Here is a 26,443-nt window from a genome sequence, read left to right as displayed (position 1 = left end):
TTTGGATTTGTTAGGTTATGTTGCCACTAACTGGTGGATAACATTTTAACTGACAGTTTGAACTGTCAGTTAATTTATCAGGCACTTTGACCACCAGTTTTGAGCTAACGGGTAATGATAAACAGGTTAACTCACAGACAAGCTTTAACTGCCAGTTACTTTAACTTAACTGCGCATTGATAAACCGGCCCTAAGTGGAGGAATAGCTTGTGAGCTGCTCTTCACCACGAAGTAACATGGTGTGTGTAATAAAGTAGATATATGTATGTTTGATTTTCATTTGTTTTTGAATTTCGCACTCGTTAACTGACGTTATCAGAGAACAGTGAGAAATAAGAAAGTTCACTGATTGAGCGTAATATTAATGTAATTGAGCCTTTATTTTACACAGATCCTACTAATGTTAACAACCATGGTGTAATGTTCTTCGCAATATATATCAACGTTACATAATACTTCAGTATTGGGATAAAAATTTTGTTAAGATGATGGATATACATATTACATTTCTGACTGTTATTATTCGAACCAGTCATTATACCTTAACAGTTATAAAATGGTGACTTTATTGTTATATTATTATCATATACAGTATTGTCCGTATCTATTAGGCCTATTTTTTTAGAATTTTACTGTTACTATTTATCATAAAATCTGACATACAGGGTAATTTTTTAACCTAATAGTTTAAAATATCTCTTTAAAATGCCCAGATTCAAAATTTAATCATGCCGCTGGGGAAATACATTAGTGCTAACATTAGCCCACCCCCTTCTCGTTGTAGGTGGGGTAGGCGTTAACTTCGAACCCTTCAATGGAAACTGCTATTTTTTATTGCCGATTCGAAGTGTACGCCTAAAAGTACGTATGATTTGTCTGAAACATTTTTTTTTCTATTCGTAATAGATGGCGCTGAATCGACGAAATTCAAATTTTTTCGATTTCTCCTACTGAGAATGCATACGACGCTACAATACGTTGGCAAAAAAAATACCACGTTTTACGTAAATACTCGAAATTCGTCGTCAGAAAACTTTATTCATGTTGCAAATTTCGAATTACTTGTTACCTTTAGAAATGTAAATAGCTGACAAATAGACTACTTTTAGCGTAACCCAGGAACAACGATGTGGACGAAATAGTTTTCTGTTCCCTTTGGGGTGTTTGGTTGACGTGAGTCCCCTTGTCTCTCACGTATCAGGGTGCTTAATTTACATGAGTCCCCTCGCCTCATCATCTTTCAATTGAAGTAAGTGCTCAAAATGATGGCCTTCGAATTCAATGCATATTGAATGTACTCTGATAAATGTGTCTGCTTGAATTTCGGCACAAGCATTTCTGATTCGCTCAATCATATACTCACGTGTTGTTGGTTCTTGTTTGTAAATTTTATTTTTTGAGATAGCCCCACAAAAAGAAGTCTGCCGAACTAAGATCTGGTAATCTGGCAGGCCAATTTACCGGACCAGCTCTACCGATCCAGTCAAATCACGTGCTACCATCGAATAGTGTGCTGGACAACCATCATGTTGAAACCACATGTTCTGTCGCACTTCTAAACTCAAGTTTTCATTTTGATTATTTTTAATGTACGTTTTACTGCAAACGTGTTGCAGAATTGTATGCATAAGTTCTCAGCAGGAAAAATCGAAAAAAAATAATTTCGTTTATTACAGTGTCATCTGTCATGATTGCAAAAAAAAATGCTTTAGGCAAACCCTACGTACTTTTAGCCGTAGATTCCGAATCTGTAATACAAATTGGGAATTCCTGATTAAGATTTCAACGTTAATCCCCGTTTAAGCTACAGGGAGGGGGACTAGTTTTTTGCACGAAAGTATTTCCCCCATTGAATGATTCAATTTTGAATCTGGATATTTTTTATAGAATGCTTATTTTCGAGTTATTTGAAAGTTTCAGGTTAAAATAATCACCCTGTATAAACTATTAAAGTGGCACACACATTTTAAAAAATCAGTTGAAACTTTGGATGAAGTGTTCTGTGTAATAAATGACCGTGACAAAAGGGGATTGACTTCAAAGTGTTTTACAACTGACCTCAAATTGTCAAATTTATCGCGAAATAAATTTAATCTCCTTTCCACGTAAATATGATTTCCCGCCAATTTAATTCTATAACGGTAATATTTACCTGAACTCTACAGTTTTCGCGTGGTAATTGATATACAGTATGATTCAGCAAAATTTTTTTACAAGTACACTTCTTTGGAAAACAAGCCCATGATAGAATTTGCGAGACAACCTAGCAAGATAACGAATTTTAAAATTCATGATCGTTTTCCGGGTTGGAACCGTGTAAATTGAGTTTTTGGGCTTAACGTTTCGCACACTTGCGTAAGTGACATCTTCAGGAGCAGGGTTAAGAATGAGGCAAAAGAGAGAGTAACTCAGTATGTCAACCATACCAGAGGCGAATCTCAAAAAGAGTTTTTTTTGTAATTTTGTTCAATTTGGTAGTTAGGTGTAACCAGGATCTTTAAAGTTAAGTTATATATATTTCAGATTTCAAAAGCTTTCACATGAACAGCCGCAAAAATTGTGATCGTGGGTTATATTTTAAAAAATTTCGGAGGCTTTCACGCAGTCAATATATGATCGTTTTCCGGGTTGGGACCGTGTCAGTTGAGTTTTTGGGCTCAAAACTGTTCTGAAGATGCCACTTACGAAAGTGTGCGAAAGGTTAAGCCCAAAAACTCAGCTGACACGTTCCCAACCCGGAAAACGACCATATATGTAATCAAACCTTTTAAGCTCAGGCATAAGTTAATGTTTGTCGATTCTGGTAATGTGAAATAAAATTTTTGTCCACCTGTACATGGAAGTCATATTCGCCTATTCAGAAATATTCAACTGCATTATCTTATGCACAAATTTTTATTCGAAATTCACATTATTGGCACTTGGCAACAAAGTGTTTCACTATATATAAATATCCCACACCTAAAAAGTTAAAGCTTTTCCCATATCTTCATACAGCAGCAACATCAATCACATTTTTATTCCATATAAACGTTAGCTAATATTGACAGTTGATAAGTAATTTTTCAAATAACGCTTCTAACGTATTCAAATAATGCAATGCAAAAATTCAGTAACGGGAATGGACTGTTATTTTAGGTTTTTCTTTCAAAATAAAATTTCACGTCCTAAAAATAACAAAAGTTTAATACAATTTACATTGGGATTTTTCCTGTCCTATCCTATCAGTAATGGGTAGATTTTTATTATTAAAAATGTACGTGTGTTCTAGTTTTATAGCACACGTTGTGAGCTCTGGGAACGCATTTTATATTTAGGTATAACAATATTAAACACTGTTATCGAAAATAAACAGACAGATGTTATTATTTGCTTTGTTTGATAACGCGCCCCTACAAATTTAATCTCGTCCAAAAATGGCCGTTTTAACGTTCTTTATCGTAGACTAGTTGGAAATAATTATATATACTAATATAAAAAAAAATTAAATGCTTCGGCACATATAACAAGAAATAAGTACGAATATCGTGCAAAACAGATTTTTTTAAGTTTTTTATTCTAATAAAGTTAAGTTTCGTTCTGCAAATTTTATTTTTTATTACTCTTATGTGTTAAAATAAGAATGGATTTTGACAAATATTTGAATTTTGACACATACCTTATAACACTAATTAATACCAACAGTACTATGTTCCCAAATCTCAGAAAACATAGATAAAGCAGTTTTTGTTTGATTCAATCAATAAAATAATTTACCTCAGATTGCGTCATCAACTTTCTAAAAAGAATAAAGAGATTTTCTAAAATCATTAACTCTGTGTGTCTCATCAAAATTTCCAAAAGTTCATTATGTAGATCTTAAAAAATTGTAATCATTCTTTTTACATATTCTTCGTTTTTACGATAACCCATTTTAAAAATATATATAATATACTACAGATAACGGAGTATATTACTAAAAAATTCGAAGTGAGATATATTTACCTTAACAAAATTTTCGTCAGCGTTTTACCATCCATACAATATTCTCAAAGTACAAATAAAATTTCACAATCAGTCCAGTAGTTTGCGAGGTGATAGACAACAGTTAGACGGAAACGGGGAGACCGGCATTATTGTGTTCTACAAGCTGTTAAACGTCCAAAAATTTGAAATTGGACATTTGCCACAATGACCCCGTTACATCTTCTTCCCTAACTTGCGTTTGTGAAATAACCACTATATATCCTTATAATAAATGAAAATTAACAAATTCAAATTTTTTGTCAAAGTGTAGTCATATTTTTGGTTTTGACTATATAAATAAATTGTGATGTAAACGTTAATATTGTTAAGTTTTGAACTGTAATTTTTTAATAGCGGCAAATGTATTAGGTTCCACCCATTCCGATATGAACCTGATTACACATTTAATAAACCCTCTGAAACCATTAATAAAACTTATCATGATGTATATATTGTTAACGTAAATACTTCTAGCTCAAGTGAAAATCGATACTGGTATTCACTCTTCTCATGAAAGTGTTAACTCTTATCAGTGTCTCCATGACAACAAAATTGTGCTATAAAATTCTCGCCCTCGCAATTTGTCTTTGATTTTTGTTCATCTACGCTGAGTGGGTAAGTAATCTACCCTATTTTTTGCTGCAATGTTAAGTTTATTTCCAACCTTTTGATACTTAATAAAAAGGTTTTTTCCTGCGAAACTGATGATATAGAAGGTTTTTTTTCATGTTTTCATATTGTGGTTGTTTTTCGTAAATACAAATTATCCATGATTTTTAGGTAAGAGGTATAAGTTGTAAAAAAAATTAACATGGTTTCAAAAATGTTACTGTTACACCTTTCTAATTATGTGGTAAAGTTATGTGTATTACAAATGAATAATAAAAGAATCGAAAATAATTTTATTAAAATATCAGAGTGATGTTTAAATGAAGTGTTAAACTATGCCAGAATTAATAAGTTTCAAGTTATTTGCGAGTTCACACTTATAGGTGGTGTGGTCTCAATTTGCAATAGAATTATTCTCTATCCAATTTTAAATTATCAAAAGTCTATATTTTTTAACGTTTCAGAAAAATAATATTTTTTGGTAGCATTACCTATCCAACTTGCGTTTTTGTGTGCAGGTATTTAGTTATTTCTAAATCTTTATTTCAATGAGGCCTTTTGCTTTTGGTAAGCATTCTTTTTTATATTGGGAAAAACAATGTGGAGCTTTCATTAAAAAGTATCTGTGACGTCGTTAAGCAAAATTTTTCAAGTTACTTGTGTCTAAAACGTGAACTGTGTCTATTCATTGTCAAAATTTAAAATTAAAAATATGTATATAATTATTGAAGGAATGCTATATTAGGAAGGAAAAATTCTTGATGTAAAAGCCAGTAACAGATTTCATAGATAGACATAAGTTTATTTGGTTCTTGCATTACAGCCTACTAATTTTAAAATATATTTTAATTTATTGATAGAGAATAAATACTAGAAACACTGAACTAGTGAATGGCGTGCTGGACTGGCGAAATTCTGTTAAATTAATATAGTGTGGAAACAAACAATCACTCATTTATGGTAGTGTTGGCAGCACCTACATAATGCTCAATAAGTGCGTGTTATGATTATTGTTAATTACTCTACTGTACTGCAGAGTTACTCATTTTTTTTATGTTCGACTGATGAACCGATACCGAATAAAACTGTATCACGAAAGCGTATTTTTAAAAAATCGGAAATCAATTTTCTCGAAATTGAACGATAAATCTGTATAAGTAAATAAGTTTCGTAAATTTTGCTGTTCACACCTATTTTCCGTATGAAGCCATGGCCTCGGATGAGTTCCGTATGCAAACAACCGTTTCCTTTGATAACGCTCCCTTGGCAAATAAGGTTTAACAGCACCACAAATTCATTTTAACTTTTACCGGAAAACTGCATGTAGAACATCGCCATGATAAAGAAAATAACGTTTAAAAAAAAAAATAAATGCGTGAAACACGAAAGAAAATTCATTTTCGGAAATTTTACAGCTAAAATTCGTATATTTTCGATTTTACAGACAAACCATAAAAAAGGTTTCTTGTCATTCTAAAGCATTAAAATTGCATGTTTACCGAAAGTGGGATGTCGCCTTATTACAACAATGAAATTAACATTGCATGGCATTGTTGTATTAGTATTGTATTTTGTAAACGCGATAACCAAGAAGCGGTTAAGCTTATCAGCGCGCCTGCGCAGACGTGTCATATCGGATCGGCTTTTCGCCTAACACATAATTTTTCATTACAGTTTTACAATAGTTTCTTGGCGCTTAAGGTGACATAATTTTTTGCCATATAAGCGTTAATCTACCACTATCACGCATGTGCTTCTCACTGACGGACTGAGAAACGCTTCAAAGAAACGGGTAAGTAAAGAAAATACTTTCCCAAATTTTAATTCCGGTTTTCAATTTGTGCCGTATTTTAAAATTTAATCAAATTATCAAGTTTAGACGGAAACGGTGGGAATGACCATATTTTTTTGAATACGCAAGCATGTTATTTAAATACCTTGAATAATATCGCTGTATTTATCTTTTATAATGCAATATACCCACTTGCGTATGGTTAAGTTTAACTGGTTGTAAAAGTTTTAATGTGGTAGATACGTCACAATCCAGTACCATTGACTGTGTTGTTGTATTTTCGTATTTATATTAACCGAATGCCGAAAAACGTTTTTCTAAAGAAAGAAAAAGTGACTACGATTACTTACGCGAACACGTAAGTTTTGCCTTCCCAATTATTCATTGTATTAGTGACACATAATATGAAAACACATGCGGTGCACACCTGCAGCACAAAACACACGTTTTAAAAAGTTCAAATTATTGTATTCCTTGAACAATTCATTGTTTTGAAATTTTGTTCGCCACAAGGTTCGATTCGTCTTTTAATAAAGTTGGATCTTTGCAACTAAAATAGGAGTCCACGTAATCACATTTTTTGATTTTTAAATCTCTTGTAAATTGTTTTCTTCTACATGTTCTGCATACGGTTATTAAATTGAAAATATTAATAAGTCTTTATTTCCTTATTAACTATTTGATTTGGGTATCTATAATAATGTGTAATATATTTTTTAAATGCGCGCGCACATTTGTATGCGTACCTACTGTTCTCGCAGAAATCTGTATGGTTTCAAATATACAGTGTATCTTTTTTAAAAGTGACCATAGGGATTCCCGTGTTAAATTTTACATCCCACGTAAGTTAACAAACTTATGTTTGAGTAAAGACTCATAGTTGAAATATTTACTGAATATAATTTGGGTCATCTTTTGTCGATTTAATTAAATGTAATGCTTTAAATTAAAGGATACTCCTATTTCTTTTTAAAAAACAAGCTATTGGTGTATTTTTGTCGATAATTTTGTAGGCAGCCATGTAAAAACATACATTTATTTACCTGACGTTCCTAAAATTTGATTAGTTGATTACTCATTCGATTACTGGATTTTACTGACCTAAATTCGTCAACATGCCGCAGTACACAATAATTAATGAAAAATTGGAAATAGTCACTGGATACATTAAATACTTATCGACAAGAGAAATTACCCAAAATTTTATGTCAGGCTTACAGGTTGTCTTGATTGTGTACATGAAAAACGAAATTTCAGTGAAATTATCTTTTATTTTCTTCATTTATGTTTGAATTTCATCGTTCTGTTTCTTTGCTAAAAACTACAATACAGATGTTTGGTAATTAAATTTAAATTATGCTGTGAAAAATGACAAATCAAAATGATAATTCAAAATAAAGTAGGACTCTAAGGCTATTTCCCCTGCAAAAATCATGTATTGGTTTAATCCTAACAAAAATTAACATGGGACCTAAAATTTAACATTGCAGTCCCAATGGCCATTTTTAAAAAAGATGCACTGTAAATAGTAATTTATTTTTAACTTTCGAAATTAATGCTCTTTAAATATCGTATGAAGCAAAGATGAATGACTGCTGAAATTTAAAACGTTATGATCAGTGAACTACAGTAAAAATAAAAAATTGATATACCTACCGAAAGAAATTTAGAACTCTTTTAAAGATACTCCAATTTGATTTTATACTTATAGTTATTGATACTTTATACTTATAGTTATTGATAAGTGATGACAATTATTTTAAAACGTTAAAGTTGGAAGTTTCATTGGTTTCATCTTCTTCAAAAAATGTGAATTTGAAAATAAATATATGGATTACATAGTGAGGATGTATATTATGTATATATTTGATGAAAAATATCCATCTGCAAAGAATAACTGAAAAAGAAACTAAATACTTTTTGTTATATCGGTTTTTTTTTTATTATTATTATTTTTTATTGCTTTGTTCTAGTTTCCTTGTTTGTTCTAATGAATACAAAACTAGTAACTAGATAAGATTATTAATTGATAATTGGCATCATTAAATTGTCTAAAAACTATGTAATCAATTAAAAAAATCCATATTAAAAATAGTGAAAAACAAGTCCAACGTACTTCAATGAGATCATTTTATTTTACAACTAACTAGAACAAAAATTGTGTTAGATTCAAAAGTGGCATTCTTTTGAAATTACGTCAAATGAATTATATAGCCATAAACAAAAACTTCGAAGTCCAAAACTTCTACAGCACCAACTCCAAATTTTAAATTTTTTTGTTGTTGGAACTAAATACAAATGAGTTAAAAAATGTAGTATATCTACTTTTTTTTATCTGTATATATATATTTGTATTTTTTTATTTATTTCATTTAAATAGATATTTAAAATAGGTACATTTATTCATATTAAGGATTTTAGCATTTACTCTAAAAATTTGAAATCTGTTCCTAACGTCAAAACCAGAATCCAAAGGCATTCTTTAGAAAGGGGCTTTCGAATAAGTTTGTTTTCGTATAATACCCATCACGCAGAATGATTTCAAGTTTTGTTTTAATAATGAACCCAATTTATAAAAAAAAAAAAATGATACGAAGTAATGAAATACTAATATATGTGTATGTATATAACGATAAAATAACGCATAATCAACGAAATATTTCTAATACTCTTATATGTCAACTGACATTTACCAAGGTTTATTCAATTTGACAAGTTGCATAGCGGTGTAGTTACAAAGTACGATTGGAAAAATGTATATTTTATTTTGTGTTATGGATTTAGTGTGCTGTAATGCTAATGATGGTCATTGTTGAACAGTATATTAATTTTTATGTGGATCAAATTCCATAAAATAATATGAAAAAAATTGGCCTAAGGATTTCGACATCGTCTATACATACAATCAACATTACTTCGCAAACCATAAATAAGGAAAATATTGTTATTAGCTCATTTAGATAAACATTTATTATAATGTTTCTTTTGTGGTTAACAACTTGTAGGCTGAAACACAAATTTTGCATTTCTGCTTGTTATATAATGTACATATTAGACATAATTTTCAAATTACCAAATTTGAATTTTTGATCTTATTATTTCAAAGTTTTTCCCAAAAATCTGATTGCGTAGAGTAAAAACACGGATTCATAAATGTTATTTTATAATATTGTATAATGACGTATCATCTTTTAGGAAAGCTATAAAGAAATAACTTTTGATTAACGATTTACCATGATTACGATAACTTTCATGTTAATGTATTATAAATGTTGTACAATTTTGATTTTTTTTTTTTTAATATGCATCTTTGGTTTAAAAACTCAACATAGATTCATAAAGTGCCTGGAGTATCGTATTTTGCACACTTCGGACATAATTTACACGTCTAGCAAAATTTTAAGATGTCATTATGTCTTTGAAGAGGATAAACAGATCAATTTTTGTTAGCGATTTACCATTTACCATAGCATTTGCGGAATTTCAGAGCAGTCGAACTAGGTTTTTTTTTGGTACAAATTTATTTATTTCCGAAACTCTCTGGGTCGTAAGATCAAACCTACAAGTATAGAAGCATTCATATTATAAATAATTATTATTATTATTAATTTTAAGTAGAATTTATCTTACAAAAAAATTGCGTAAAAATACAGTACGTGTTCTATTTAAAAAAATGAATAAATTGTATGTTACACTTCAAAAACAAAACACTATATAGTTGACGAATAGTGTGTGCTACTCAAAGAACCGTACGTATTTGAATTGTTTCTGTGTTTATTTAATAATAATTAATGGGAACATGTATGACCACGAAATGGAAGTTTGTAGTAGGATATAGCATCACAATCTAAATTTAGGATGACACAGATATTTTTACCTATTCTAACTACAGTTTATCACATTGCAATTAATTTGAGCGCTGCCAGTAGAAATTGCAGTAGGTAAACAACATATTACCTCTCGAACAATTGACTTGATGACGCGTGTACTTATTGAAACTCCATCACTAATTTTTAAATAAATGTAATAAGCATAATTGTGGTTCCAACTTCCAAAATTATTATTTGTAATAAAATGCTGCTACACACATTTCGGCAGACAGTACCTTCATCAGGCAAAGGAACTTATAATTACTTACACAGGTAATCCAGATAAAACTCCGCGGCCTGATTAATATCTTGAAAACAGACAGAAATAATGAAATTCTGTAAACGCCATTATTTTTAGGTTGAAGAGGGATTCTTAATTTAATACATGCATGTATGCTTTTTTTTTATTGCAATGTGTATATATATTTTTAACGGATTTTGGTAGATCATTAAATTAGGATTACCTACAATTATACAGAACACGCTTAATAGCATATCACATATTAAAAAGACCCAAACATTCCCAGTTAAGTTTTTTTAATCTTCTAATAAATTAGGCAAGAGTTGAATACCTTTTAATTATCTCCGTAGCAAAAAATCTATTTAGTTGACGAATAGTGTGTGCTACTCGAAGAACCATACGTATTTGAATTGTTTCTGTGTTTATTTAATAATAATAATTAATGAGAACATGTATGACCACGAAATGGAAGTTTGTAGTAGGATATGGCATCACAATCTAAATTTAGGATGACACAGATATTTTTACCTATTCTAACTACAGTTTATCACGTTGCAATTAATTTGAGCGCTGCCAGTAGAAATTTCAGTAGGTAAACAACATATTACCTTTCGAACAATTGACTTGATGACGCGTGTACTTATTGAAACTCCATCACTAATTTTTAAATAAATGTAATAAGAATAATTGTGGTTCCAACTTCCAAAATTATTATTTGTAATAAAATGCTGCTACACATATTTCGGCAGACAGTACCTGCATCAGGCAAATGAACTTATAATTACTTACACAGGTATCCCAGATAAAACTCCGCGGCCTGATTAATATCTTCAAAACGGATAGAAATAATGAAATTCTGTAAACGCCATTATTTTTAAGTTGAAGAGGGATTCTTAATTTAATACATGCATGTACGTATGTTTTTTTTTTAATTCCTATGTGTATATATATTTTTAACGGATTTTGGTAGATCATTAAATTAGGATTACCTACAATTATACAGAACACGCTTAATAGCATATCACATATTAAAAAGACCCAAACATGCCCAGTTAAGTTTTTTTTAATCTTCTAAGTTAGGCAAGAGTTGAATACCTTTTAATTATCTCCGCAACAAAAAATCTATTTAGTTGACGAATAGTGTGTGCCACTCAAAGAACCGTACGTATTTGAATTGTTTCTGTGTTTATTTAATAATAATTAATGAGAACATCTATGACCACGAAATGGAAGTTTGCAGTAGGATATGGCATCACAATCTAAATTTAAGATGACACAGATATTTTTACCTATTCTAACTACAGTTTATCACGTTGCAATTAATTTGAGCGCTGCCAGTAGAAATTGCAGTAGGTAAACAACATATTACCTCTCGAACAATTGACTTGATGACGCGTGTACTTATTGAAACTCCATCACTAATTTTTAAATAAATGTAATAAGAATAATTGTGGTTCCAACTTCCAAAATTATTATTTGTAATAAAATGCTGCTACACATATTTCGGCAGACAGTACCTGCATCAGGCAAATGAACTTATAATTACTTACACAGGTATCCCAGATAAAACTCCGCGGCCTGATTAATATCTTCAAAACGGATAGAAATAATGAAATTCTGTAAACGCCATTATTTTTAAGTTGAAGAGGGATTCTTAATTTAATACATGCATGTACGTATGTTTTTTTTTTAATTCCTATGTGTATATATATTTTTAACGGATTTTGGTAGATCATTAAATTAGGATTACCTACAATTATACAGAACACGCTTAATAGCATATCACATATTAAAAAGACCCAAACATGCCCAGTTAAGTTTTTTTTAATCTTCTAAGTTAGGCAAGAGTTGAATACCTTTTAATTATCTCCGCAACAAAAAATCTATTTAGTTGACGAATAGTGTGTGCCACTCAAAGAACCGTACGTATTTGAATTGTTTCTGTGTTTATTTAATAATAATTAATGAGAACATCTATGACCACGAAATGGAAGTTTGCAGTAGGATATGGCATCACAATCTAAATTTAAGATGACACAGATATTTTTACCTATTCTAACTACAGTTTATCACGTTGCAATTAATTTGAGCGCTGCCAGTAGAAATTGCAGTAGGTAAACAACATATTACCTCTCGAACAATTGACTTGATGACGCGTGTACTTATTGAAACTCCATCACTAATTTTTAAATAAATGTAATAAGAATAATAGTGGTTCCAACTTCCAAAATTATTATTTGTAATAAAATGCTGCTACACATATTTCGGCAGACAGTACCTGCATCAGGCAAATGAACATATAAGTACTTACACAGGTATCCCAGATAAAACTCCGCGGCCTGATTAATATCTTGAGAACAGATAGAAATAATGAAATTCTTTAAACGCCATTATTTTTAGGTTGAAGAGGAATTCTTAATTTAATACATGCATGTATGGTTTTTTTCATTGCTATGTGTATATATATTTTTAACGGATTTTGGTAGATCATTAAATTAGGATTACCTACAATTATACAGAACACGCTTAATAGCATATCACATATTAACAAGACCCAAACATTCCCAGTTAAGTTTTGTTAATGTTCTAAATTTAGCAAGAGTTGAATACCTTTTAATTATCTCCGTAGCAAAAAATCTATTTAGTTGACGAATAGTGTGTGCTACTCGAAGAATCGTACGTATTTGAATTGTTTCTGAGTTTATTTAATAATAATTAATGAGAACATGTATGACCACGAAATGGAAGTTTGTAGTAGGATATGGCATCACAATCTAAATTTAGGATGACACAGATATTTTTACCTATTCTAATTACAGTTTATCACGTTGCAATTAATTTGAGCGCTGCCAGTAAAAATTGCAGTAGGTAAACAACATATTACCTCTCGAACAATTGACTTGATGAGGCGTGTACTTATTGAAACTCCATCACTAATTTTTAAATAAATGTAATAAGAATAATTGTTGTTCCAACTTCCAAAATTATTATTTGTAATAAAATGCTGCTACACATATTTCGGCAGACAGTACCTGCATCAGGCAAATGAACTTATAATTACTTACACAGGTATCCCAGATAAAACTCCGCGGCCTGATTAATATCTTGAAAACGGATAGGAATAATGAAATTCTGTAAACGCCATTATTTTTAAGTTGAAGAGGGATTCTTAATTTAATACATGCATGTATGTTTTTTTTTAATTGCAATGTGTATACAGGGTTAGTCACGAGAGAATTACTTCTGAAAATTATTTTTACGCAACCCAAAATACTAATACCCTGTACCACTTGATATTATCTAAATTTAAAATGAAATGCCTAATCCATGATTGCTTTGACTTTGGCAGTGTCACTTTGACGTTAATTAAGTTTTAACATTTTTTTTTCATCGTTGACTCGCCTCTAGAGCCCCATTGGATCGACGACATACAGTTAGATCAATCTGGGCTATACTGAAGACGTAAGTGCTCTACCAATGTTGTTCGCCGCTAATGTGCATGTGTTAATTCGCCGTCTCTACGTCACCTAGAGCCTCTTCGAAGTGCAAATCTGCAATCTCCGGACTTCTTCGGCCATCCATTTACAAAAAAGCCGTAGCATCCCCCCAAAATGCCCAACATTTTCAACAGATTAGTAGTTAAATTATTTACTTACTTGTTTGAGTTTGTGTTGTAACCTTTGAATAAAATGCCGTAAAAGGAATTTTTAGAAATAATTTTCTCGTGATTAATCGGTTGTAAAAGATCAAGAGGCACACTGACAAATTTATTAGCGGCGCCGGAGGAGATTTCCGACTGGCTGCGGTACCACCATGGACACTCGCGTAACCTCATTTTCCACAATTGTCAAAATGAGATTGCCAAACTCAAAGCAATCATGGATTAAGCATTTCATTTTAAATTCAGTTACTATCAAATGGTACATGGTATTCGTATTTTGGGTTGCGTAAAAATAATTTTCAGAAGTAATTCTCTCGTGACTAACCCTGTATATATTTTTAACGGATTTTGGTAGATCATTAAATTAGGATTACCTACAATTATACAGAACACGCTTAATAGCATATCACATATTAAAAAGACCCAAACATTCCCAGTTAAGTTTTTTTAATCTTCTAAATTAGGCACCAAACCTTTTAGTTATCTCCGCAACAATAAATCTTAGCACCTTAAATCTTGGTTGTGAACTAGCTTCCAAGTATTACCGATTCTGTTTTTCCATAACGAATGTTTTTTAGAATTAAAAGATTAAACCAGTTTCGACAGGCAGCAAATAAATATTGCAGTGGTCCAAGATTTCTGACGTTAAAAATTGACAATAGAATGTAATTAATTATATTTGCACATCTGTTTCCATGACAATATATAGTAATTCGATATATCTTTTCATTTGGATAATTTTTTTTACAGTTAAAATTAACGCAAACGTATAAGTATTTTACATTATTGTAATCGTAATTTTTAATATTTATGTATCAAATCGTTAAAAAATATTTATATGCGTTAAAAAAAACAGGTTTGCGTCGCGACGTCATATTTGCAATGTACTAAATTCAAGCTAAACAACATCTCTATCCACTCGCAAGATAGGACACCTATAATACGTGTAATTTAAAATTTAAAACTAATATCTACATTAAACTTTACTACCCACAGACTCAGGTATAGAAACAATTAATATATCTCCATTAGTCGTCATAAGTTTATAGGCTACTGGTGACGTGTAGCAGAATTCTACAAATAAATTAATTTGGAACCGAAATTGTATTAAAAAATTAATCTAAAAATTACTTTACCTCTATTGTAATGAACCTTGGCGCTGCTCTATATTTACGTTGAATTGAATTGACTTGTCATGGTTTTTTAGCTGAGATTCGAGTGTTTTATATGTTATTTCCTTTTATCAAATTACAACAAACAAGGCGTTTGTCGTAATTTAATTTTTTTTATTAAATGTCAAATTGACAGTTTAAAATTAGAATTATGACACCTTATACTTTTAAAACACGTAAAAATGAATCAAAATCACCGTTTTCCAATTTTGTCCCATTTCTTAAAGCTTTAATTTCGTTTGATAACATTGCAAATTACTTTTGTCAATGTGACGTTTAATAAAAAATTATTTTAAACTAAGACAAACGGCTTTTCGTGCATGGCCAACTTTGACTAATTTCTTTTTCGATCTCTCGGTATTAGCGTATGTTTCATAAAAAACCCTAAAGTTCCTTTACACTTACACCATTATTACAACAATTATTTGCTATGAGAAAAACTCACTTTAAATTTTAAAGGAACTTTAATTTTATTATGAAACTGGCCCTTTGGAAGAAAGAGTTTTGAAAAACAGTGTAATCATAAAACTCCTTAAATATTTAATACCACTGCAAAAACAACATGTGGGCACCACAGAAATAAGATTATTATATTTTTCAAATGAAGCATATGCATTTTAAATAGAAGATTAAGCCGTCGTTTATTTAGTGTAACATTTTTAGAAGAACTTTAAATTTAATTCGCCTCCATTTGTTTCAGTAGGTAAATGACTGAGTTAGTTAAAAATTAAATGTATAGCACATGTGTGTTTAAATTACGTAGTACACTTAAAATTTTTATGACTCGTTAGTTTCTCTAAAAGTAAAAGCCGTTCACATATCGAACATCACATGATAAATATTCCTTCGTAAATGTACACACTAAACATTTTACGAAGTTTTGATCTTAACGGCTACGGAAACCACAAAAAGTATTATGTTGTTACATTTTTTTGCTTATTACAAACATACATGTGAGGTTTTGCGACCTTGACAGCAATCGTTCTGCTTTAGTTATTTTAAAGAAATATAGTGCCGGGAAATACTTATACAACTTCAACTTTTTATGTTAATTAAACGTGTAATGGACATTTTAGGCCTAAACATTCGGTGACAGGCAAAGCTTTTCGAGCCGACCATTATAATACACATTAACATACATTCAAATTCGTGCCGTACCTTCAGTAACCCCCATAGGAAGTCTTTAAAATAAATGAGCATCGAAGTATTTTGGAGCTGGCCACACCAGCCTAATGAACGTGTGTGTGTTCGCCATGTTCTAGTAACAACATAGGGTACAAATATTTAACCTTTGTTAACACTTGCGACTTGCCTCGTCGAGTTTCCTGTGACCCGTATGAGTCTGAATATACGCGCGTGTATGTGTGTAACACATCATCATGAATATGTAACGGCCGAGACCGCGAACCTGGTATTTTTTTATAGATGTCTATGCCACCACCATACCGTTTAACTTGACACCCGCAGAACAATTGCACGAGTCGACAAATAGTTAGAGTTTTCAGAAAATTCGTGTTACGTGTTGGTTACGCGACTGCGACCATTCGCGAACCTGATGAAAATTTATGTTTCGCGCCTGTGTGTACAGTCAAGTCTTTCTGCCAGGTGAGGAAATTCAGATTTCCCTAAATATTGTTATTATTATTAATTACACTAACCTTCATAATTTTAATCCAACAGTCGGTTTATTTAAAACACGTGGGACACGATTTTATCATTCCTTGATGTCTGCGGCTACTGTACACCGTGAAATAAAACATATTTTAAATCTTCTTGTTTAATAAAGTCTTATCTAAGTGTATAATTTATAGTTACTTTTAATCAGTAAAGTGAACATTATCGATCAAATGCATGCGATATTAACTGTGAAGTTTGATAAAATATTGTTCATGTGAAACACTTTTTTTGTTGGTATTGTTCTCCCTAGTTAAGTTAGGCCCTATCTTAAGTAATTTATTTCACTTCAACCCGTTTTAACAACAAAAATTTTAATTTTAGAATTCTCATTCGTATCATATAACTCACAAAACTAATTTTAAAAAACTAACGTGCTACGCACTTTGCAAACTTTCCGGTTTTACAGGAAATAACAATACAACTTTTTCATTCAGTTTTGCACAACATGCACGTCTTATCGGTTTATCATTTTTCACTAGAACCTCTCTTTTCATCTTTACACAATCCTTAAAAGAATAATATAAGGACAGTATTTTTGTATATGTATAAAATTTTACAACCTCAAAGTTAAAAATCCGAAGCCCTTAATTCGTAAAACCATAAATTACAAACCCTCGTATCAATGCTATCTGCAAATAATTAATTTAACAAGTGTCTGTAAGGGTCTGAGACAATTCTTTGCCTGAATGCAACCCCGAGATTTCTGTAAATTTCGGAGCGGCACGCGTCATCTGTCACACATTGATAAGATCTTTACCAGGAAGGTTGTTCGGGATCGTTGGCCTAAATAATCGTAATTCATAAGAGACCAAAAATTTTGTTGGTATACAAACTACAAACATATTTTCCAAAGAATGCTTATATTCTGTGTGCTGAGTTGTCAAAAAATCAAATTGTTATTGAAATTTTAAATTTTAAATCTTTGTTACAAACATCTTATTGATTTTCGTAAGAACTAGTGTATGCGCCGATGGAGCGAGTTGCTAAAGCCTTAAATTAATCCAGTAGAAAAATGTTTGCTGTTAATATACAGATAACCGTCAAGGTTTGAATTAATGGAGTGTCAGTTTGTAAAATTAACGAGCTGTGGATACAGATGCAACTTAATTATGCACTACTGTAATACACACACACAATTATTTCTTTCCCTGTTTTAAATTAGTGTAGCTAGGCAGATTGATATTTGGCAAAGATAGTTTATTATTAAATGTAACATACAGAGGAAACCTTGCGGTGCCATATACGCAAAATAATTATTATATTATTAATAGCACGGTTTTTAAGAAGATCTTTTTAATTACGGTTTTCTTAGTCTAGTCACGTTTGAGAAGCATCGTTTGTATCATGTTTGGGCTCTTCAAATCGAAAGAATTATAATACATTACGTTTGTAAATTTGTGTTTAAAAGGAATTTCTGTTATTTAGACATCACTCAAGCACAATCAATTTTACATGCATACAGACCGTATTCTTCTATAAAAATTTTCGTAAAAATGGGCATTTTAGTTTGCGTAATGCAACACAATAATAATGTTACTCTGTTCTACAGATAATTAAATAATTAAAAATATATTTTCTAATAAATTCGATTTATACATTATCTACGAACACCCTTTGTAAGTAGTTGTAAAAACTAAAATCATATTACAAAAATATTAGTAAGAATTAACTTTAAAGCATGTCTTTTAATATATGTCTCTTAAATTATTATTTAAATATTTCTTAGAAATAATGTCATTGATATTTTAAAGGACATGAATAAATAAAAAATTTCTTAATGTTACATAACCACTCAAACAATGTTATGGTCTTGATGTTAAAACAAAAGTAAGCTTAGATTATTATTAACCGCCATATAAAACAAGCACTTTTTTTAATAGAATTTTATTGTGGCACTAGCAACCTTTTATAGTGAGATAAGTACATTAATTTTGATACATAGTTTCATTCTAAAGTAAATATAAATACTATGTGAAACATAGATAAATGTGTTAGAATATTTTTTTCAAGCGAAATTTACTGTAAAATATTCGACGTGCTTCAAGATTATTGATCCAACAAAATTGTTAACAGACAGACATGCAAAGAGATGGAAACAAATGTCCGAAATTTTTCTCGTGTACAGAGTGTGAAAAAGAGACAAGATGAAATAGACATTCGTCAAACGACCCTATTAAGTGCAATAAAAAGAATCTAGTGAAAATTGTACTCGAGAAGTAAAAAACTAAAACGAAGCAATAGCAGGTAAAAAGAAACAAAGACTAGTAATAATTAAATCAATATAAAATATTCTAGTACAAAAGAACAATATATTGTATGTTGCACACTTACTAGATTTTGTGCCTCAAATTTCATGTATACATATATAACTACATACCTACAAACCTAGTATAGCATTAAAAAAAAAACAAAAATATATATACTAGGGTGATTCAAAAAAAAAAAATAATTTTTTTTTTCGTGTCAAAGAGGTTCAAAAGTTTCTTTTCAACGTAAAAAAATACCAGTTAAAAGTTGAGCTCTTAATATTAATATTAAGACCGTCCGCATCGCGTTTTTCTATTTCCCATAAGAATAACATGGGAAAATTTTTGTTTGCACCTTCTGATTTTTATTGCTAGCCCGTCGTGTGTCGTGAAAAAAATTCAATCACATATTTTTATAGAGAATTGAACGCTCTACAAAAAGTGTCTCCTATGATTTTGCGAGAAACCTGACTATGATTTTTTAACCCACTGATGCTGAAAATGTTCGGAAAGAGTTTTACTGGCCTTATTATAGCATAAAATTATAAACAATTACTGTTTAAAAAACTAAATTTAAAATGTGTATAAATTTTTGTGGTGATTTATTCCAATAAGACCATCAAATTTATTGTAATGCATCAAAAACGTCAAAATTTGGATAAATTTAACTTTAGCCTAAAATAACTCTTCAACTATCAGGTTTCTCGCACAATCATAGGAGACACTTTTTGTAGAGCATTCAATTCTCTATAAAAATATGTGATTGAATTTTTTTCACGACACACGACGGGCTAGCAATAAAAATCAGAAGGTGCAAACAAAAATTTTCCCATGTTATTCTTATGGGAAATAGAAAAACGCGATGCGGACGGTCTTAATATTAATATTAAGAGCTCAAATTTTAACTGGTATTTTTTTACGTTGAAAAGAAACTTTTGAACCTCTTTGCACGAAAAAAAAAAATTATTTTTTTTTTTTGAATCACCCTAATATATACGTTTTTGCAATGGTTCATAATTATGTTGTTTTTTCATTGCACCTCTTATTTCAATGAAATTTGTTTTCTTCCAGGCCGCAAAAGATGGCGCTGCTCAGTCGAACGAAAACTGGTCTTGGGAAGTTTCAGATTCGTTTAATCCCGAAGAAGATCAAACAGCTAAAATTATTACCGACTTAAAAACGCAAATATCGCAGTTACAAAACGAAAAGCAAGAATTAACGTCAAATTTAGTTCTACTTGATAACGAACATCAGCTAAGTAATGAAAAACTGATAAACATGAAAAATAAATTACAAAAAGAATATAATGAACTAGAAGATGACTACAACAAACTGAAAAAAGAAAACGAACTTTTAATAACTAATCAGAAGGAAAGTGAAATCGAAATCGAGAATTTAAAAACAAACAATGGTTTATCTCTGAAGAAAACCGTAGCGTCGGCAGATGAAGTTAGTTCCAAAAAAACGTGTGTTAAGTGTGAAAGGTTTTTACAAGAAAATCAAAAACTCCAACTTGAATTAGAAAAGCTGATAAACGAAATTACTATTTTAAAAAGTAATAATGCAACTTTACATAAGGTTTTAGACGATTCGAAGAACGCCAATGATGAAGAATGTTCACAAATGAAAGAAAAAGCACAACTGTTAGAATCAGAAAATAAGATTTTAATTACAGAACTGAAAAACGCTACACAATCTATATCTGAATTCGAAAAGAAAAGCCAAATTGATGCCGAAAACTGTAGAAAATTAGCGATGATTTTGGAAGGCTACGAACAACAAGTTAGTTGTTTAAAACAAGATTTATTAGTTAAGGAATCACAATGTACTGCAGACTTGGATAAATTGAAAAACGATGTTATAACGCTTCAAGAACAATTACAACAAGCAGTTGTTCAGAAGGAACATACACATACTAAGTATGTTCACATTTTAACAGAAAACATGAAAAGATACATCGATTCTAATAATGGATGTGAAGACGTTGTAAGAGATTCTGAAAATGAGGTTGATCCTCAAGTGTCGGAATTTAGTCATCAGGTTGAAAGTATATTAAACCTATTAATAGATTTGAAGTCAAAATGTGAATGTTTAGAAAAAGAATTATTTAGTGTTACTGAAGAGAAAACGAATATTCTGACAGAGAAAAATCACGAAATAGAAAAGCTAATACAAAATTCTGAAATTTTGAGCCAAGAAGTAATTACGAAATCACAAACTCTAAAAGATTATGAGAATGAATGCAACGAATTAATAAAAAATAACGATATATTGATAAATGAGTTGAAGATGCTCAAAAATAATTCGGGCCTTCAAACGATTTCCGAATCTAATGAAGATAATATTCTCATGTTGGAATCACAACTTGAAACCGCTAACAAAAAAATTGAAGAGTTAGAAGACATCGTGTCCCAAAAAGAAAACAATTTCGTAAATGAAACTACTTCGGAAAAGGTTGAACAACAATATGTTACTATGGTGTCGTACGAAAAGTTATTGGAAGACCTGAATGAGTCAAAAAAGGAAAATTCTATCTTACAAGAAACAGTGATGGATTTCGAAAGAGCTAGTTCATCAGTTACTGAACAAAACGAAAATCTGGCATCGACTTTGGAAAAATTGAGACTTGATTTAGAAAATACGGAGTATCAATATACCGAAATGAATATTAACATGGAAGTGTTGAAAGAAGAATTAGAAAATCATAGGAGAAGAATTGAAGAACACGTAGAGCAGAAAATTTCTTTGGAAAAATCAAATTTAGAACTTGAAAGAAATAATGAAGACCTCAGAAGCGAGCTCAATATTATTCGAGAAAAACTTTTGATGGAAGAAGATAACAGAAGACAATGTGAAAGTCAAATTAGAAATTTTACGGAGAAGTTGCAAAATGCAAAAATGTGTGAAACTAGCTTGAAGTTGCAATATGACACTATCAGCAAAGAACTAACTGGTACGGCAGAAGCAAGATCCATCTTAGAATCAGATTTAAAAAATTGTCTTGCTGAGCTCACTCAGTGCAAAAATCAATTAGTTGAATCAAGGAAGGAAAATGAAACATTAAAAACTACTGTGACGGAGATGGAAAATAAATTTGAAACTTTGCAAACCAAAACTACTGAAACCACCGACCTTGTTTCAAGCACGGAAAAAAATGTTGATAATAAAATAGAAGAGGATCAATTTCAAAACGTAAGTTTAATTGAAAATTCAAATGATGAAAAACTGCCACAAGACAATGTTGATATTCCTCTTCGTTACGAGCAACTGCAACTTCAATATGATTCAATTGTCAAAGAAAAAGATTATGTGACAGCTGAAAGTGAGAAGCTGAAGTCTGTGGCCACCGAACATTTAAAATGTGGCCAGAGTATAAACATTTTGGAAAAAAAACTTGAAGAACTCAACTCTACAAAAAATGAATTAACAAATGTTATAATAACTAAACATCAAGAGAGTGTCACATATCACAATGAAATCCAACGACTTACCCAAGTATTGAATGCAGAAAGCGAAAAGAACCGTAACTTAGAGGCTCAGATCCAAACTTTGAGCATTTCGGTCAAAGATAATACAGAGATTGAAAAGAAATGTGAAGAAATCGACAAATTAACTGATCAAAATCAGTTCTTAAAGCAAAAATGTGAAGTATTAGCTCAAAATTTGTTGGAAGAGCAAAACAAAATTCAGCAAATTCTAGCAGAACGTTCTAGTTTTTCCGAAAAGGAACAGAGTTTAACCAAAAAACTAGAACGATTACAAGCTCATCTGATTGAAGTGGAAGAACACTACACACACGAACTGTTACGAGCAGAAGAGAGAAATACGGAATTACAAGCCAAAGTAAACGAAATTGAGCAACGAGAGAAAAATTCGAGTACAATGTATACTTCAGTGAGTATTAGAGCAAATCAACATGTTGAAACGTTGCAACATCAGCTCCATTTAATAACTAATCAAAGGGATGAGTTACGAAAAAAGATATCTGATGCAGAAGATCACGCAAGTAAACAAGAGGCCGCTTTAGCTAATCTACAATTTGTGCTAGAACAGTTTCAAAAAGGTAAATTATTGATCCATTGCATTCTAGTAGTCTCATCATGTTTTTAAATAACATTTGCAGATAAAGAGAAAGATGTTCAAAAAGAAACTGAAAGAATAAGACGCCAAATAAACATTGAAAAGAAAGTTCAAGAAGAATTGAAGAACGACATAGCAGGTCTACAGTTACAATTAGAAGAGAGTAAACACGGTCTTCTCGCAGCTTCGAGACTGTCTGACCAGTTGGAGCAATCTAAACAACTAATAACGACTTTGAAAACGGAAGGTAGGAAAATTTCTTTACTTAGTTATAAAGAACCCAGATTACCATAGTAAACATTGCAGTTATATTAAGAATCAATGGTTGTCTGTGAAATATCAGCTGGTAATTCTGGGTTTTTGGGATCCCAGAATATCGACTGATATTATCATAAACAACTGTATCAACCTCTCAGTAACGTCATCACATTCAAACATTTTCTACTAATAGTTGATTTGCTTATCAGTTTTCATTATTTTAAATATAATATGTGCACTTAGTATTTTTGTTCGCTTCGTTATTTTGTATTTATTTAATGTCCGTTGTTACACGCAAGTCAAAATAACCCGACAGGTTTAGTGGCTATAGATCGACTTAGCTTGGTTGTATTTTACACTTTTAAATTTTTTTCCTTCTAAATAAACGCTAGAACACCAAGCTAATTTGATGCTGTTTTATTATTATTATTTTGGTGATGTTAAATATTTACGCTTAAACATTTCTTTTGCGAGTACATATATACGTAATTTATTATTGAATCTTGCACAGAAGTGGTTGGTGTTTAATCAAAAGTGCACAGTAATTTCGAATAGTTTTATGCATATTATTTTTGCACTTCACTAATTGTTTGCACGCTTGACTGCGTTTTATTAATCTCATTTGGTAACTGTGAGGTTTGTTTTCGTTCCTCAGACTACTGAATGGGATCGACAAAATGCGGTTGTGTTTTCACCATTTTTTTTGCTGTTTTGTCGATACGTTTCTTTTTTTTTTTTTGCTTTTTTAATGTTTTAGTTTTGTCGTAGCCTGTAATAATTATATTATTTTTCCAGTTTAATTTTGTTTCCAGTGGCATGGAATTGGCATGTTATGCATAAAGGCACAGAGCGTGAGTATTACATCAGGTACTGGTTCAATTTTGAAAAACCGGTCCCTGAGTAACACTTACATTCTGGCTTTTACCGTCGACGTAACGTTTGTATTATTTCAATTTTTTTGTTTTTCGTTTGCTGGAACAAATATCTTTATTACTATATTTAATTAGGTTGACCAATTTCATTGTAAATTTTATCTAAAGCTACAAACACTTAACCTTGTTTTTTAAGTTAAAAAAAATATATAAGAAATTTTATGCAATTGAAGCACGACACAAACAAAAGAATATTCGCTTGTGAAATTTTGTGATAAATAATTTGAAGCAGTCGACTCGTGTACTTATTCGAATTTTGAACTTTGTCATTTTTATTTGATTGTTAATTGTAGGATTAAAGATAAACATATTTGTTCCCTACAGTTGATCACAGGTTGAATTATTAAAGAAGAATATTTAAATGAAATTCTAAATTTTTTTCATAGTCATGATTTCACTTGCATATTCAACCTGTGTGACTTTCATGCTACCTGTATTAAGTGCTCCATTGTAAAGTATATTTATACGTTACAGTATCCCAGCTTAAAGAAAAATTACACAAGAATGAAGAACATCTACAAAGTCTTTCTAGTCAGTCAGATGGCAAGGTGGATAAGTCCCTAATCAAAAACCTTATAATAGGTTTTGTTTCTACAAACAATAATTTGAACAAAGATCAGATGCAAATATTAAAAATTATCGCAACCGTGCTGGATTTCAACCAGCAAGAGCATGACAAAGTGAATTTAAGCAAACCCCAACAGGGTTGGTTAAGTTCATTCATGAGTCCGCAAACATCGCAAGGCATGTCACAAGAGTCATTGTCACAGGCGTTTGTCAAATTTTTAGAAAACGAATCAAAGCCCAGGCTAGTACCAAGTTTACTAAACAACAGTGGTGAAACACCCAAGTCGCGAAAAACAAGTAGTACATCAGCTCCACGACAGTCACCGAGCATTTTGTCGGAAGTCGTCCTACCAACATTTGCAGATTTTGCACAAAATAGAAATTCCAGTTCCATTCTAAAAGATGTTCTCAAAGATAACAGTTAATTAATATACCTTCATTATTTTTGTATTATGTTGTTTGTTCTATTTAAGTTGTTATAAATATATTGTACAAATATTTTATTAATATATTTATATAAAGTTAATAAACAAAGCTTCGCTTTTTTAATTAACTTCGTTTTTGTTGTAAAAAAATTTTAAGACAATGTATGGTATTAAAAATTCACAATCAAAATCTAAATGTATGTGTGTACCATAGTAGACGTTTTTGGTGCAGCTACTTTATGTTCATTATCCAACTTTGTCATGATTCAACGTTTAAACGAAAAATAGAACTACTTTTGACTTCGTTAATTCATTCGTTAAAAGTAGTCACCAATTGATACTTTCCAATAATTTACGCCCTGAGCTAGTTAGCAGAAGTATTTCCTTCGTAATTCTAAATAAAAAACTTTCAGATAAATTAAAATCAGAAAAAACTTCAAATATAAACTGAGCAATGCAAGTATTAAATCTAGGCGATAACTGAAATAAGTGATAAGTGAAATTGACTTCAGTGAACACAGAACTGTTCAAAACACAATGTAATGGGAATCCTTATCACCACACCAACCGAAGAAAATAAGGTAAATAGTCACTGCAGAGATTTCAGTTTTCAAATACAGACAAAATTGATGTCAAACAGGGAACAGTTAAATGAATGTTTTAATTAACTTTTATACAATAATGAATGGCAGCGAAACGATAAGAGGCGTTTCTAATTTGCAGACCACAGTTTATCTTGCAGACTGGGGGTTAAAAATGCTCCAATCAAGTTGAAACTCAACAGTTGCTTATTTCTCAATACGAAGATTATTGACACAAAATTTCAACCCGATCGGAGAAACCGTTAAAAACTACCCCCAAAACAACCTTGCAGACTGGCACTTAAAAATACTCTAATCAGGTTAAATT

The 26,443-nt window shown here is 31.0% G+C and overlaps 1 protein-coding gene across 1 annotated transcript in view; it reads left to right on the top strand.

Moving 5' to 3' along the window:
- LOC135134831 (thyroid receptor-interacting protein 11-like) overlaps positions 1-25,658 on the top strand; it is a 43,905-nt gene extending 18,247 nt beyond the window's left edge. Inside the window, exons 4-6 of the mRNA XM_064063670.1 lie at positions 20,344-23,335; positions 23,396-23,599; positions 25,017-25,658. Coding sequence (XP_063919740.1) covers positions 20,344-23,335; positions 23,396-23,599; positions 25,017-25,534 — 3,714 coding nt within the window. The 3' untranslated portion in view covers positions 25,535-25,658. The remainder of the gene's footprint in view (positions 1-20,343; positions 23,336-23,395; positions 23,600-25,016) is intronic.
- Positions 25,659-26,443: the final 785 nt, after the last annotated feature.

Source organism: Zophobas morio, unplaced genomic scaffold (genome assembly GCF_036711695.1).
Source record: "Zophobas morio isolate AGI-343-1 ecotype UQ-CSIRO unplaced genomic scaffold, CSIRO_AGI_Zmor_V1 ptg000024l, whole genome shotgun sequence".
NCBI lineage: Eukaryota > Metazoa > Arthropoda > Insecta > Coleoptera > Tenebrionidae > Zophobas > Zophobas morio.
Note: the sequence above shows the minus strand (reverse complement) of the source record. Positions and strands in the feature narration are given on the sequence as shown.